This window comes from Thermobia domestica, chromosome 1 (genome assembly GCF_964235325.1).
Source record: "Thermobia domestica chromosome 1, izTheDome1.hap1.1, whole genome shotgun sequence".
NCBI lineage: Eukaryota > Metazoa > Arthropoda > Insecta > Zygentoma > Lepismatidae > Thermobia > Thermobia domestica.
In genome coordinates this window covers 124,602,201-124,618,990 of record NC_137454.1, presented here as the reverse complement: position 1 = coordinate 124,618,990, position 16,790 = coordinate 124,602,201, and the positions used below count along the sequence as shown (strand labels likewise).

The window sequence follows — 16,790 nt, the reverse complement described above, 5'->3', positions numbered from 1 at the left end:
GTCCCGGGTTCGTGTCCCGGTTGGTCAGTCACTTTTTCACTCTGTGTGTTACTCGAAATATGATTACATTCCATGACCTATGCTTAGATTGATATCAAATAGCTGATTGGTTGGGTAAAATTAGCCTCTCTTTCCAGCACTACGTTATATCATACGTGGACACATAGTTTAGGGTGGAATTCGAACCACCATAATGTATTTAAATTTTAAATTCCTCTCTGCTGGAATTGAGCCCTGAACCTCTGCATCAAAGGCTCGACCTCTAGCCACTAGAACAGCAGATTAATAACGTCACATAATATTCCGTAGTTACGTAATAAAATAAAGTGTTGTGTTTCTCGCAAATATTATATTAAGTTCATAATTTAACAAAGTATTCTATGTTTACTAATTAAAATAACATTATAATGTACGGAAACAATCTAATGATTCTAATATGGAATATTTTCTTATCTCAGATCATCATATTTTCACCTACTCAACATTTTCACACTCATATTACAAAATTTTAGCAAATTCAGGTAATGTGTTCGTATATTGAAAATTATTAGATTGTTTCCTTCTATTAAGTTATATCGAGCTTTTATTGAATATTATACAAGAACACATACCAACTTTTTTTTTCAAACAACTCATAGAATTACTAGCTTACCTTAACATCTAATGGTGGGTAGTCCTGAAGCAAAGTGGCCATAGTAAAAAGTGCGGAGGATAACTCCCACGTTACCGCATCCCAGATCTGAGGATTGCTTGATCTAGTATCCAAGATATTCAGTGCTCGCTGATAGTACCCTAATGCCTAAATAAAAACAACAAAGCAATAAATATTTCAAAATCAATTTCAAAGATTTTACAGTTAGATCAGGTCGAAATATTTTCCATAAGGAAAAAAAAATTTAGAATATGTTAAATACAGAAGCTTGTGGTACTGCACGTTTACAGTAGAAATATCAACCCAAGGAAACGAACAAGGCGTGTGTTGGCTAGCAGGTAATATTGTCGCAGTGCCTGTAAATGATAAAAAGACTTCGAAATTTATTGTCTTTTGGAAAGGCTACATTTTTCTCCTTTTAAATATTGGTTATATCTGCAGTCCTAAGCATGTAAGGACAAAGGATTGAGTGATAAAGATATCAATACTGTGTTGAAGCGCAACAAAACAGAAAACTCTGTTGTTTCTGATATCTCCAACCTTGGCCATTGTACACATTCGAGGTACTGATAGTCCCCTTACATAGTGTGAGGACTTAGGTGCTCACGCGCTCCACAAGTACCAGCTAACTCAGAGAGAAATGGTAAAACGTTCACTAGCGATCAGCTTTGCGTAATTTTGTAGTTAGTGAAATCGACGGAAGGAAATGTTTAAGTCCTTCACATGTCATAAAGAAGAAAACAACAAACAGAAAGATATACGAATACAATTTTGAATGGGACTGGTAAAAGTTTGTATTCTGTGGCAGAAGCATAAATTTATCTGTAGAAAAGAACAAATTAATTGTTCACATGTTTCCAGAAGTCTTTTTAATCTTGTTCGCGAATGTCCTAACAGTTTTCCACATCGTTCATGATTGTCGTAAGCTACTACTATAAATGAAGAATTTCCCTATTCAAAATGAACGTTATCCTTATTGCAAGCTGCGTACCATTCACTACAAGGCATCAAATTCAAATGCCGCACGTAATGGTAACGAATAAGAAGCGCATGGAAAATGAAATAGGAATCCATGCAAATCCTTTCACGAACAACCTTGTGAAATATCTTAATGTCTCCTCTATGTCCAAGCCCGTATTTAAGCACAAACCACTGGAGCCCAGATGAGGGCCGCAAATTTCCAGGGGCGACATATTAGCAGAGAAAAGAGGTTGTCCAAGATATCCAATGTTAGTATCACAACACGACCGTGTTTTCTCGTTTCGATACTACTGGCGCTAGGAGCTGAGACTATTGTTTATTGGCTGCCAGCGTAATCGGTGCATTTGGTTCTGTACTCCCCACCTCGTTGCTGGTGGAACACAAATGAATAAGAACAAATAAAGGGGGAGAGAAACATTTTTTTTTTCTTGTACCCAGCAGCGGAAAATATCTGAATACGTGCCTACTTATAACAATCTGAGCTTCTACTGTTGAAAGATCTTTGACGCTCTGTGGAAAGTTTGTCAAGAGCAATGGTACAGGCTTGATCAGAATGCTCTTCAACAATGGCTCCAGCAACGAAAGCGGAGATGCAGGCCGACAGCTGAAAGACAGTATCTTTACATCGAATGCAAATCTAGTAGCGTTGGTATTCTTTCTTACATATAGGTACTAACTATGCTACTATAGACATGAAATAACTATTCAAGTTTCAATTTTAGTCTTGGCACATTGGTACTGATATAACACATCACCCAAATGTCTGTAATAACAATGCTTTCAATGGATGCCTGAACTAATACTGATGGCATTTCTAAATATATGAAACTTTAATGCACAAGAGTTTGATTTGAAAGAAAAAAAAATTGAACAATCCAACTCAAATGTTTGCTTAAACACTGAAAGTGACGCATTTTTAATCAAATTATTAAAAATGAATAGAAACACTGATTCAGTTGATTACACCTGGAAGAATTTTACTACAGATAGCTTTTGTTTATTTTTTATAGCAGAAAAGTTTGAATGCGGAATACAACAAACGAATGATTTGATTCTTAAGTACGAAGATAAATCTCTTGGTCATACGCACTTATGAACCAAAAAGATTCTACTGTATTTACTAAACTATAAGATGTTTTTTTTTTTTTCGCAAATTCGTCGTAATTCAACAATCTCGGGGTCGTCTTACATTCGCATATTAAACTTTAGCAGTTGACATCAATATTCTCACGTTGTGTAATAGCTTATACTGAACGTTAAAATATACTCCCATTGTTGTAGTCACTTTTGTTTTCATTTTAAATACGGTAGAAAAGATTGTGAAAGTAAAAATGCATGTACCGTAAACTACAGTATTTGATTTTATTTACCAGTATTTGTTTTATTTTATTACTATCATTTAGGCACCCAGTAATTGACGTAGTTTACAATAGGTAATGTTAACTTTTGTGTGTATGTATGTGTGTATCTCAAGACACTTTATATCAATAAAACAATTTGTGATTTTGATTACTCAGAATTTATCAAAAATAAGGGAATTATGAAAAAAGTATATTCAAAGCAGGGATACATCACGCTTGGTTTACTTTCCTAAGTTTATTCGTTTCCTCGCTGGGATTGTGTGGTTCTACGTTAGTAACAATAAAAAATACTTTATGATTATAACAATGATAAACGAATAGTGTTTAAATGTAACAATTAATGAATGCACTGTTGTGGTGTGAAATACTCGCTGTTTTTGAAAAAAAAAAAAAATGAGCTCCTACTACCCTTCTTATTTCACAAATTTTAATGAAAGTGGTAGGACAGAAACCCAGTTTGAGGTAGATACTAATTATACTTAAAATTTATTTCAATCGCTTTTGCCGTTTGGCTGTGATGCGATCGCAAACAAGATTATATTTATTAACAGATAGATTGTTTACAAATTGCAGTCGTGAATCAAGTTTCTCATTCAAAAATGCATACTTCCTTTTCATGTTCGATGGCAATTTTTAAATCTTATTTACGTATTCAAATAGTCGTTTGTGATTCTTTTATAAACGACTTTACTTAACCAAAATGATCTCTTAGAACTTTAAAAAAAATCTACCTTATTGTAATAGTGCTTTTCATTACTTTCCAGTTCTTTTCGATTAGCTACCGGCGAATGATAATAGGCACACAGCCGCATGAGACGTCCAGCATTAGAGTATAACAATGCAAGATTCGCTTCATCCTTTACTTGCTCAAATGCTTGGATTCCTGCCTCCAGATGCTGAAGACTCTTCTGAAATAATATCGTAAACGATTTCGCACCTTCTTCGGTATTTCCATTTTCCTTTTGATATTTCACTGGAAGAAAAAAAAAATGAATAAATAAATATATAAATTAAGCCTTACGAAAGTAATCACAAGCAATACGAGATTTCAAACGTACAATACACAATACGTCAGCGAACCAAGAAATGAACACTGAAAGCTTTTCTTTATTATCATCAAGTACGCATAAATAATTAAGCAACTCATATCCTGAAAGTAAGAATCTTATTTTGATTAAAAAACTGTTGGTACCAAATGAACCCAAATATGGGGTAGCAATAGCTTATTATAGTTCTAAGGTACACAAAGTGTGTATATCAGTACAGGTTACTCTTATTAAGCCAGAAAATTTAACTCAACGCGACTAACACAATTACTTCCACTTAAGCCTAAGGCCAAATATCTAAACAAATATGTCTCAACTCTTCTATATTAGGTAATCTCTTCAAATTACACGTAAGTAGCTTGTTGCTACTTTATTCAAGCCTGTATTTTACGAGTGGGCCACCGGGACCCGAACTCGGAGCGGCAGATTTAAAAAATCGAGATTGGAATTCAAGTATGGTATGCGGAAAAAAGAGGCTATCCGCGACAGGGAAATGTAAAGATATATACTGAAAACAACGTAGGTACTAATGCACGATCGTGTTTTCTCGTTACGACGACACGGTGCTAAAAAGAGCTGAGGCTATTGCTTATTGGCTCTGTACGCTCCGTCCCGTTGCAGATGGTTCAATATAAGCGAGTGCGACCGTGTTGTTTAGGTCTAAGCCTTCACATAACTGAATACGAACAAATAAGGTTGGACCAATATTTTCTTGGGCCAAGGGCGTAAAATACCTAAATACGAGCCTGCACATTCTCTTTAACAGGTAGAATAACAAATATCCATTGTAACGTGCGACCTGTCACATTTTTACCTACCTTTTGTTCCCCCTTCCTTACCCCCTACAAACTGTTAAAACTGAAATTATGAAATTCCACGAGAAACATCGAACCACAATTTTTGAAGTTAAAATAGATCAAACCAAGTTTAAGGACTAGAACAGGAGGAAGTTGATATTTCCTAGCAATCGCATGCACGCTAACTATTCGACTACGAAGCAGGACTATCAATTTACGTTCTGAAGACCAGAGATAGACATATTTTTAAATTACACATATAAGTATACTCGTTCGAATAATAAATTCTTTAATACGATAGCATTTCACTCCATGAGTTTTATGAAACAATATTTCAGGCAAAAATTGACAACTTTCGAAAAAGAAACTGTTTAAAATTAGCTTGAAATGCCTTTGAGCGGAGCTCGAACGAAAAATGAAATGAAATCTTTAAGTTTTTACGTCCCACGGTTATGCCGGTGAGGCTAAAGGAGACGGTGATGATGAGAGATGAGTGAAATGGTGGAATAAAGAAAGTAGGAGGAAACGGGAGAACCCCGAGAAAACCCACGAGCACGGTGTTTGTCCACCACAAAGTCCACATGGCGCGAGCTGGGATCGAACCAGGGATTCCAAGCACCGGAGGTGAACGCTCTGCCACTGAGCCACCGCGCCCCCCGGAGCTCGAATGAAATTGGTATACAACAGTAGAACTTTATGAATATAAAACTGACATTAAAATATATATATATATATAACAATAGGTACGCTTTAAAGAATCTTTTTTCTTTCTTCTTCCTCGCAGACATTATGTATTGTAGGAAAATTATCGATAGTTCGCCCGCATTGTTTTTCCAAAAGTTGTATCTAACCCACTTACAAAAATATCTATAAACATGTACTGGGAAACAGTACAGAACATTGTATTGTATTTCAAAATTCAATTCCATTACAATACCAAAAAAACGAGATTTGATAAATAAACTAAAAATGTCTTTTATTACAAATTTTCCCCAGAAACAAACAGAAGATACGAAAACTCCCCTGAACTTACTTCCTTATAATTAATATATAAAGAAGAAACAATTTGCATTATACTGTCAAACCTGTCTTTAGCGGAATCGAGCGGGACTCACACAAATTTCCGTTGAAGTCAGGTTTCTGCTTAATGGAAGTAGACCTTTTCTTATAAAAAATACAATTCAATTTTATGTTCTTCAATTATGGAAGGTAGTTTAGCAACCTATTCCTCGAATGTTTCACTATTTACATCACACAATTCATCACTAAGTTCCTTAAAAATTGTTTGATGTATTTTGCGGAAACTTTCTAACCATCCATTAGATGCTTTGAATTCAGTTTTACCCAGGTTTTCAGCTACCGTGTTAGCGTATTCCTGTAACATAGGGCCCGATATGCGGTGATTTTTCGCTATGACACTAACAAACCACTCCCACACTATTTCATTAATGAATTGGTTTTCAGTTTTCTTAAATTACCTCTTTATTCTTCTTATTATTGCAGTTTTCCCAACGCATCAAAATTCACGTTTTCTGTTTAGAATTTCCTACACCTGAGTTTCACCGACGTCGAACATCTTCATGATTTGCTTTACATTCAATTATCTCGTTCATTATCAAGCACAACCTGTGTTTTACAAGCGATATGACTGCTGCCGAACCAATGCAAAAATGTAAATTTAGAGGAGTATTGGTAAAAGTTGGATTGCATGATAATTGACAAGGCATGAAGCCGAGAGTTACGAAGGTCAAGGACAATAAACAGGAAATTACTGTAGTATACTTCTGAGTATTGGTTGCAAAGGTTTGTCAAGGAACTTTTTGTTTCCTTCAATCTGATGTTTATGAGACTTCAGAACCATCCCTGCTCAGAGAGAAATGGGACCCAGGAGAGGGAGAGGTCGGAAAGCGGAAATGAGAAACAATAACATAATTCTCAAATGTTCTGCACATGAGTTTTTGCATCAGGCCATGATGCATTTCGTTCAAAACATCGCGCAATATACTTCAGGATAGAAAAGTTTTCCTTGGAATTCTGAGTCCTCTGAACCCTTCACTGCTTGTCTTTACGGCACGTGACAGACATTATGATTCCTTCTTTATTGCCTCAATTCAATTTTTCCAGAATATTGTTTTGTCAGTTTTCTTTTCATTTTTGTCGGTTGTCGCTTGGCGGCACACAAGCGGAACAGAAGTACGCTTACTAACAGCCGACTTGCTCCGTAGGACTAGCCGAAAATTGTGGGGGATGAACATGTCTAGTGACTGGGGAAGGTCAACACTGTCCAGAAAGATTTAGCGAAAGAACGAAGAATTTATCGCAGACACTGTAATGCATATGTTTGCCCTCTCACAGAATGTCTAAAAATTTTCTAAAGGTAGTAGTCCAGAACTCAGAATTTTCTGTTAAAGGTTTATTTTGCTTTCCGTTGTCCGCATAACACAGTTTCCGCTTAATGAAGGGACTTTCACACGTTTCTTTCACTCCAAAATTCAGGGACCGTGAAATATTCCGTGTAAGATAGTTTTCAGTTTAGTAAATGGTCCGCTGAAGGCAGGTTTTACTGTACTTTACTCAATATCCATACAAATGAATCCTTAACCTTTAAACGACGAAAGGATTTAAATGTCGCAGCCCCCTTTATACGGCGCCATTTAAAGCGTTTTCGTAAGAGTTTACAAACAAGTCCATATCTTCACTCCTATTTATCGAAGACACATGAAACAAAAAGTATGTTGTTCACGAATGTCTCTATTTTGTATTTGAGTTATTTATATATACGAAATTTTTAATGTTTTATGCGTTATTAGTATTGCTGTAACTGTAAATTTTCTTTTAGGAAAGGAAACTAAAATTTCTCCCCCACCTCTCCTCAAATATACTGATAGGAACAATATGTGTTATTTATTCCTTGAGTTCCATTATTTGACCTTACAATCCATGTAAAACTTTCCTTCTAAATTCTCCTTTTACCCTGTAAAAAATTAAAGAAAGAAAAAAGTGTCGACCAGTGGAAAATGATATGAGTTGGAAACACTGCTCATATGCAAAAGCATGGAACATACAACGCAACATAAACAATTTTATCTATTCACGTTTGCTATCTATGTAATGTGATGGTGACCTTACTTTACAATTACTTTTGGTTCCTTTTTTTTATTATTATTTATTTATTTATTTATTTATTTATTTTAAAGAGTGTAGAGTGTTTGGGCAGAAACACTCACACACACACACCACATTCACACACACAATTGTTCCCTTCTCTCAGGAATGAAAGAGGGGGGGGGAGAGATCACTATATCTTTGTTTGGGTTACAACTGGTGAACTATTTTTCTGTCACGTGTTCCTTCGATCCTTTTAGAACGCAAAAATCCCACCTGCGTAGAGCTTGTTGTAGGATAGCCAGTGCTACATTAGTAACTGGTCTGAATTATGCTATTGGTCGAAAACGACCAATGTCGTCGACTAAAGTCAGTAAATCCAAAACAAGTCACTAACTCTGTTCTCCGCACTCGACTATCTGTTTTTCCATTATTTAAAATCACAATAAAACTATTTACGATAAGACTACTATTCTCTTCGAAATGTACTCATCACATGACTTTAGTGAGTAGACCTTATGATTCGTCAACCAGCCTTTTCAAGACTCTGGTCTGGTCTTACAACTAATATATACTCTTAAGAACATATCAGACAAAAAAATTATCGATGAGGGTAAAATCAATTTTACGCCATTAACTTAACGAAAATCACTTACATGCAGCTTGATTCATGTATAAAACACCTAGCTCATTCTCAATGCTTCCAAGCCTCCTTTGGATATTAATTCTCTGTTCTCCAGGTGGCTCCAAAGACAACGCATTCTGATAGCACTTGGAACTTAACAGAAGCATCTTCTCCATGCTGTCAATCGTTTGGGGAATAAGGCTATCTACAAGGAAAAATAAAATCTAAAATTATTATCACAACAACAGGCTACAAGACTAGACATTAAATATATATGCAATAATAAATATTCTAAGCCTCAATTATTCCACGGAGCTATATTTTACTTTCCAACTTTGATAAACGATGATATGATCAGTTGATACTTCACAAAACTCCCTAGCTTGAAACTCCGGAGTAATAAACTGACTAGATCTTTCTAGTTAAGAGGTATGTAGTTAGCACATAAATCCCCATTCAAATAGCTCCCAAACTGACCTCATGGTGCTGGGTGAACGCGGCAGTGCCAATACCAGCTGTTTTTATCGATCACAAATCCAAATATGATCACACCCAATGCTATTTCACTTTGGTTATTTTATGTGAACCGGTAGACGGACGCGGCTAGCCTTAGCTGATAATGTAATACAAATATAATACGTTAAGGTATGCATTTCAACATACCATTTTCTATTACCAAGTTTGTTAAACAAACTAAGCGCATCGTGAATTTGAAAAAAAAGAGAGAAAAATATGCTGTGATATTTCGTTGATTATTCGTGTTTACACTGACGAGCATGCTATTACTCTGGGATTATTTATAGAATTGCTAGTCCCCAGAGTAAAGAAATAATCCTAGAGCAATAAAATGTTCGTCAATGTTGGCAAAAACAGTCAACATTTTTTTAAAATTTTATATAGGTTTCTTAAACATCACGATGTACCCACTCAAGTAAACAATCCCAACTTATATTAGAAGTAGTTAAAAAGGGTAAAATAAAATTCAGCAAATGAAGGAAAACGAAACACAAAAACAGACATTTTAAGCATAATCTTATTATAATTTGGCATAATCTAAGTACTATTCTATGCCTATCTTTTATTTTCTCTTACTTGTTTTTCTTAATAAAGACTGCTGCAAAAGCAACTAAAATACTAGGTTCTTCGTCTCTATTCCACGGATAATTACTTTACTTTCTAAAGTTGATAATGGGGATGTCTACTGGAGTTTACTTAGATATTTCGTGTTCTGCTAGAAAAAATTCCAGTATACTACAGTGAGCTGAAGAAAAGAGTGTCACATACGACTGTGTACTGAAGGTCTGAAGGTCTTGCAAATACTATCCATTTCATTTCCCGAACTAGCTAGTTTCTCAGTGGTTGGTCAGTTTGCCCTATCACTGCCTACACCCAGATGACTGGGCTGCCCGCCATCTTGAAGGGTCTCAAAGGGAATTTTTACATTTCTCCACTGTTACACAATAATTTCTAGTACATTTTCAGCATTTCCAGTACCGATACAAATTTCCAGTATTTCAAAACATCAGCAGACACCCTGATAATGTCTTCTGCTCGTATCTACTCATATAAATCAATGCTGAAGCATAATTTTTCTCTTCACAAAGCAGAAAAGGTTCTCGTATTATCCTTAGCAAACATAATTTCAACTTTATTACTATTAATGTTATGCAAATTAAATGATTTGTATTGACATCCTTTATCAGCAATGAGATTATGTAGGCCAAAACCTTGAGTTTGAAGTAAAATCTGACCACCGAAATGAGTTCCATGCTTACTCACCAAGAATCGAACCCGGGAATATACAAATTTACGTTCACCATTTTGTTGAAGAGGAAAACAAGGTGGTGGGCATCATCTTCGAATGAAGTCACCTGATGGATTTATCATGTTGAAAGTGAAGATAATTCAGTAAAAGAAAATTAAGTTAATGGGACGAGTTGGTCGGTAAACGTATTGAAGAACGAAAGAATTACAAATAGAAAGTGTAAAATGAAATGAAATGAAATTTTTGAGTTTTACATCCCACGGTTATGCCGGTTAGGCTAAAGGAGACGGTGAAGATGAGAAATGAGTGAAATGGTAGAATGACGAAAGTGGGAGGAAACGGGAGAACCCCGAGGAAACTCACGCACACGGTGTTTGTCCACCACAAAGTTCACTTGGCGGGAGCAGAGTTTGAACCCGAGACCCCATGCACCAGAGGTGAACGCTCTACCACTGAGCCACCGCGGCCCCAAAATAGAAAGTACAATTATAATAATATAATTACCTAAACACTCGTATTATACACGGTAGACAACTTTTATTATGACGTGCCCTTGTAACTTTTAATTAATACCGTAAGAAACCCGAAATTTCGTACCATGCAAATATCAACAGAAGGGCATTGACACATTCTGCAATACTACCAGATTAATAGTGTTGTCAACCGAACATATATTTTCTCCAACATCAGTATGTCAGCTTATTACATATCTCAAATCTACATGCTCAACGACAACTTACGATACCACACTTATTATTCAGTGTTATGAACTTACCACAAACATGGAAAAGAACCAAACTTTCGAAGTTCTGCAACAATAATAACACAAGTAAGAAAAATGGGGGCAATACACATCCCAAGTATCTTAGTGTCAGCAATGGGTTGGCCGCATTTGCTCAAGTTATGCTCAATGGCTGTTTTTTTTTTTTTCTTTAAACCTTCAAACCTGATTTTTTTTTTCTTTTAGCTTTAATTTGATTTCTTCGTTTCTTGTCATTAAAATTTTGAAACCAAAAGGAAGCTTACCTTGAGAAAGATAGTTAATTGTGTCAGTGACTGACTCCTCTATAAATTTAGAATAAAAAACAAAATACCAGAAGAGGATTAACATAGAGGAACCTTTCACTAATTCACCCACCTCTTCCGTGAATCACACATTCTAATTTAAAGCTTATGAGGCTTCCAAAGATGGTAACAACTCACTAGTAAATTTTAAACCAAATACCTGTTACTTCGATTCTCGTATTATTTTCATCTTCATTTGCAATCTTACAAGTCTTCTAAAGCCATAGTATCAAACACAACAAAAATGCAACTGTTAAATTATTAATGTATAGTACTACTTTACGTTTCCATTCTCTTTTTTAAGCACAGCTAATTTTCCCCTACATTACACTCACCGGTCTTCCAGTCAACAGGAAGGGCCTCTCGTGATCCACGAGGAAGAAGCCCTCACTGTGACGTCAGCTACACACTCGCGCAGCCGGTCTCGGCAGCGAGCCACTACGTAGTAGCGTGACAAGGCAGGGTTGCCAGCCTACTTTTACGGAAACACTGAAAGGGGGTTTCATTTACAAATAGATTTCAATACAATAATAATAATTAATCGTAACGGGTCAAAGTTGAAAGTTTCAACCCAACATGAGACAGTATATATAAATGAAATATAAGCGTACATAACTGCATAGAAAAACTACATCTGTGTGCTACTTAATTATATGCTACGAATGCGATAACAAGCCTAACACCTAGTTAGGAAAAACAACTTTTTACCTCCTGTGTCCATATCCTTCTTAAATTCCTCCAAAACTTCGGAGTCTACTTCATTTAAAGTTTCATATTCCTTCCGCAGTATTTCTATATCATTCCACTGTTGAACTGTCATAAAACACAAGTCCCCAGCCCTATCTAGCACATACCTCTTGAGACTATTACTAGAACCAATGGAAGTAAGTTTTTCCAACACATGACAGCCATATAATACGAAATTTATATGCTGTAAAGCCCTTCCAATCATTCCGTTGCAGAATTCTTTCTCCACCAAAGTGGCATAAATCAACGCAGCTTTTTTGTATAATAATGTTTTTAGATGAACATCCCACGAGGTGACACTTGACTTCGAGGAGTTACACAATGAAACTTTTAAGTTTTCAAATTTTCCATTGTCAATTTGAGTTGAGGCTGAATGTTCTTCAGTAGTTTTCGATTCTGTTTCTTTGGTCTGTTTTTGCTTCAGTGGAGAATAAGGCATGGGAATTGCATGGAAAGGACGAGCCATGTTGGGATTTTGCTCTTCATGAGCCTTTTGCTCTTTTTCTTCCAGTTCCTCATCCTTCTTATGTTGTTCGTTTAATTCTTCATCCACCTGAATATCATCAAAGAACTTAAGACAATCTAATCCTTCTGCTATGTGATGAAGAGAATGTTTACATCTTTCCTCCACTGAACCGCAAATAGGAGGAGCTCGACCCTTCTCCTCCTCACACCGGCACTGAGTAGAAACACACAAAGATTTCACTTCAACACTACTTTTATGACTGTCTTCATTATCTTCCTCTTCTTCAATCTCTTCTTCTTCTTCGCACGGACTGTTGATAGAAGATTCATCATCGGATTGGTCGCTTAGGTGAGGCGAAGACGGATCAATACCATCAGGAATATATAAGTCAGACAACATGTAGTGAGCTGATGTAACAATCTAAAGAAAGAAAAATAAGCAGTCTAAAATGATTGTTCAGATATATAAAACTAAGGTACTAAATTCAATATTTAAAAGTTAAATACTTAAAAAGAATTGAGTGTGTGTTTAACTCCATTCATCGTGATCGTAATACGGGAAATTATGGATGCGTTAAAATATCAAATAATACTTTTGATAAAGTGGATACTTTCAAATATCTGGGATCAATATTAACAGACGAAAACCGTATTCAGGAACAAATTAAATGTCGACTAAAAGCAGGGAATTCGTGTTATTATTCAGTTCAAAATCTCTTGTCGTCACGAATTCTGTCAGGAATTTGAAGCTTAAAATACATAAAACGATAATTATACTTGTTCTGTATGGTTACGAAATATGGTCGCTTACTCTGAGGGAAGAACGTAGACTGAAAGGATTTGAGAACAAGATCCTGAGAGAAATATTCGGACCCAAGAAGAACGGGAATTTGTAGGAAATGGTGGAAACCTCATAACGAGGAACTACAAATTTATACGGTTTACTACATTGTTAGGGTAATCAAATCTAGGAGGCTCAGCTGGGCAGGTCTGTAGCCAGGATGGAAGAAAGTAGAAACGCTTTCAAAGTTTCAACTGGAAGACCAATCGAAAAACGACCATTAGGAAGACCTAGGCGCAGATGGGAGGACAATATTAAGAATGATCTCGCAGAATACAAAGTAGAAACTGGATCCAGTTGGCTACGGATAGAAGTCAGTGGAGAGCTTTTGTGAAGGCGGCACTGAACCTTCGGGTTCCATAGACCATAGAGTTAGTTATACTTAAAAAGGATTAAGTGTGTGTTAACACCAGATAATGAATTTGAATTCTTGCGGGAGAAAACTCACTCATATGTTTTAGCTTCCGGTATTGCGAGTGATATGATCATGCCTATATTACATAATTTGGTTATTTATCACTCTCAGCAACTGCTTATTTTCTTTACCCACATGTGTATATTAAATCTATTTTTACATTTTAAAGTTGAAAGGCACTTAGGTATGCTGAAGTTTGATTCTAATTATACTGTATTATAGCTACTTGTTCCAAAGAATTATTTTGAAATAAAACGAGCCATTCTTATGAGCTTCCAACACTTAGCCCATTCGTCTTTAGTATGCACAATCCCTGATTTACAATGGGAGTTCAGTTTCAATTTTTCTACAGAGCATACCATAAAAATTCAAATTACATCAATCAAATAGGTAAAATAATGGAATTTATGGTCACTTTTCAGTACCAAGGCGGCAGAACCTACAGCTTCAAGAGAATGCACATCACTACTTGGCTATGTATCGGAGCCAAGTACTCCCACTGATAATCGAGCCCGGGACTACGAACACAAAACATACAGATTAATAACTTAGCAAGGAAGGGGGATCAGATAAGCAAAGAATAAAGCCGATGAATAATATTAGTAGAGTGAAAAAAAATGTCTCTCCATAAATTTTTTTAAGCCACTAGTATCCTACGCATACACTAGATGGTGCATAAGTTCATATATTGCTGGCGTCGGTGCTAAATGATGGAATATGGGTATACAACGCAAGGATTTGATCAACTATGTACCCTTCCCCAACTAAGTTTACGATATTCTTTCATCGTTTAGGAAAAGAATCACTTGAAGAGAGCAAAATGTTGAGCTATCTAGCGTTCTACGCGTATCTTGCTGTTGTAGGATATTCCAATCCTATTTTTTCCCTTTTTTTTCTTCTCTCTCTCTCTCTTTCGCCTTTAGTTAGCTAGTAGACATTTTCATTTAGTCAAATCAGTGACGCGAAAGCTCCTTTTTTGGGAGATCTGGTTTATATTCATTCATCTAGATATTCGAAGTTCCGTTAGCTTAATTTTCTCTCCTCTACCGCTAATACTTTGGGCAGCGGCTTTATGTTCGTTATGAATGCTATTACCTCAAACAAGATCTGGAGATTTTTACGTTTAACTAATTAATAATAATAATAATAAAATATAATCACCACCACCATTCATTCATTCATTCTTTATTCATTTTCTATACTGGGTAACCAAATCTTATTCAATCCAGTACTCACAGGCAAATATGGCGAGAGGCAAGTGAAGTATCGCTGTTGACTGACAGTAAAAACGTTAGTTGCTGACGGTGAAAAGAACGACTTTGTGTATTATTCTTTTTGAAACTGTCAGTGACATGTCTCACGGTTTAATTCAAACATGTTATTCTGAATATAGATTTGTGTCTACCTTTCTTAACTTATCCTTTACACTCTAAAAATATTTAAGTCAGGAGTCCAAAAATGTAGCAGACTACAATGAAACAGATTTTAACAGCTGCGTGTCGGTATATTAATTATACTTATTTCGTGAGAACCTTAACTAATTTTAAAGTGGTAAACAGCTCAAATGACTTACCTGTGGATATTTTTCTCTATTGAGTAATGAAATACAGTTCTTTAGAAGCATTCTAATCGTTCCGTCTTGTTTTCTTCCTTGCCGTGATTGCATCATGTTTCGAGCAACCCTAAAAATAGAATACCACGCATAATTACTTATCTTACTTGATAACGTAAGTATTTCACTGTTATTAAACACACATGATATTTTATAGCGTTCAAACCACGCACAAGTACTGTTCACATTACGGGGAAAATGAAATGAAATCTTTAAGTTGTACGTCCCACGGTTATGCCGGTTAGGCTAAAGGAGACGGTGATAATGAGAAATGAGTGTTCACATTACGGGGTACGTCACAAAAACTTGAGAGGGTTCCCGTAGTCAATGTCGAAGAGGAGCACGTAGAAAGACAACCAAGATAGACACTTAATTATACATAAAAATACATAACTGAAAGCGGAAACTTTTATATATATATATATATATATATATATATATATATATAGATAGATATATATATATATGAGATGCTAAATGTCTTTACCATTGCAGATGTTATCTTATCCTACTTCCTATTATATGCTCGATAGCTCAAACTGGAGCAACAATCTTTTTTTGGATCCTCTGATGTTACGTGGCATAAAGGCCAGACAGGAGAAAAAAATACATAGGAATGAGTTCTTGTAACTTTGGTAACCAGGATATAGAAAAGGTACCCCCAGTCATTTACGAGGGGTAGTCAAAGTTTTAATTATCACCTCGAAAAAATCAAGTTACGACGCTTGTCTGGTGGAAACCGTCTGCTTTCGGAAAGGAGTTCACACCTTTCTGGCGTTTCCAGTTCCCTCAAGTAAACTGTCGTTCCAGATTGGGTCATTCGTTTCACGTCACGAGGGAGAGGAGGGGAGGTACATGTTCCTTGCCTTCTGTAGTAACGCCACTGATCACGTCTGATCGTTATGTATTGCAGATGCATGATTTTCCGTTTATCTGCTTATTCGCTTTTTTGTTCCCTTATTGCGTGTAAGTCTGTCCAAGTCAATGCACACAGATACCCGGATCTCTATCCTTTCTTTGTGCAAGTCCTTGCGCCGCATCCCTACCAATCTGCTTTTGTCAATCAAGTATTACTTTCTCCAAAATGTTGGGAACCGCTTCTTCTCGATGTCACATATCTTTCCAACATTTTCAACAGCTCAACTCTGTTACGACAACGTATTCCACTGAGTCGCATGGAACTTTTTCTTTCTATTTATGTGTAGGATCATCTCCCAAGCGCTGTAATATGTATTGTAACACTATATATATATATATATATATTATATATTTGTACCTATTTCTCCTCAAGAAGCCCCGCGAAACTTGAAGGG

General features: G+C 36.0%; 1 protein-coding gene across 4 annotated transcripts in view; it reads right to left on the bottom strand.

Moving 5' to 3' along the window:
- LOC145688892 (erythroid differentiation-related factor 1) overlaps positions 1–16,790 on the bottom strand; it is a 64,097-nt gene that overhangs the window by 12,373 nt on the left and 34,934 nt on the right. For all 4 annotated transcript variants that reach the window (XR_014132015.1, XM_081763058.1, XM_081763066.1 and 1 more), the window contains exons 9-13: positions 15,439–15,547; positions 12,106–13,030; positions 8,599–8,772; positions 3,726–3,967; positions 653–799 (exon numbers count right to left, since the gene is read on the bottom strand). Coding sequence is in view for 3 of the 4 variants with exons in the window: in XM_081763058.1 (XP_081619184.1) it covers positions 653–799; positions 3,726–3,967; positions 8,599–8,772; positions 12,106–13,030; positions 15,439–15,547 (1,597 nt within the window). In the remaining variant the exon portion in view is untranslated. The remainder of the gene's footprint in view (positions 1–652; positions 800–3,725; positions 3,968–8,598; positions 8,773–12,105; positions 13,031–15,438; positions 15,548–16,790) is intronic.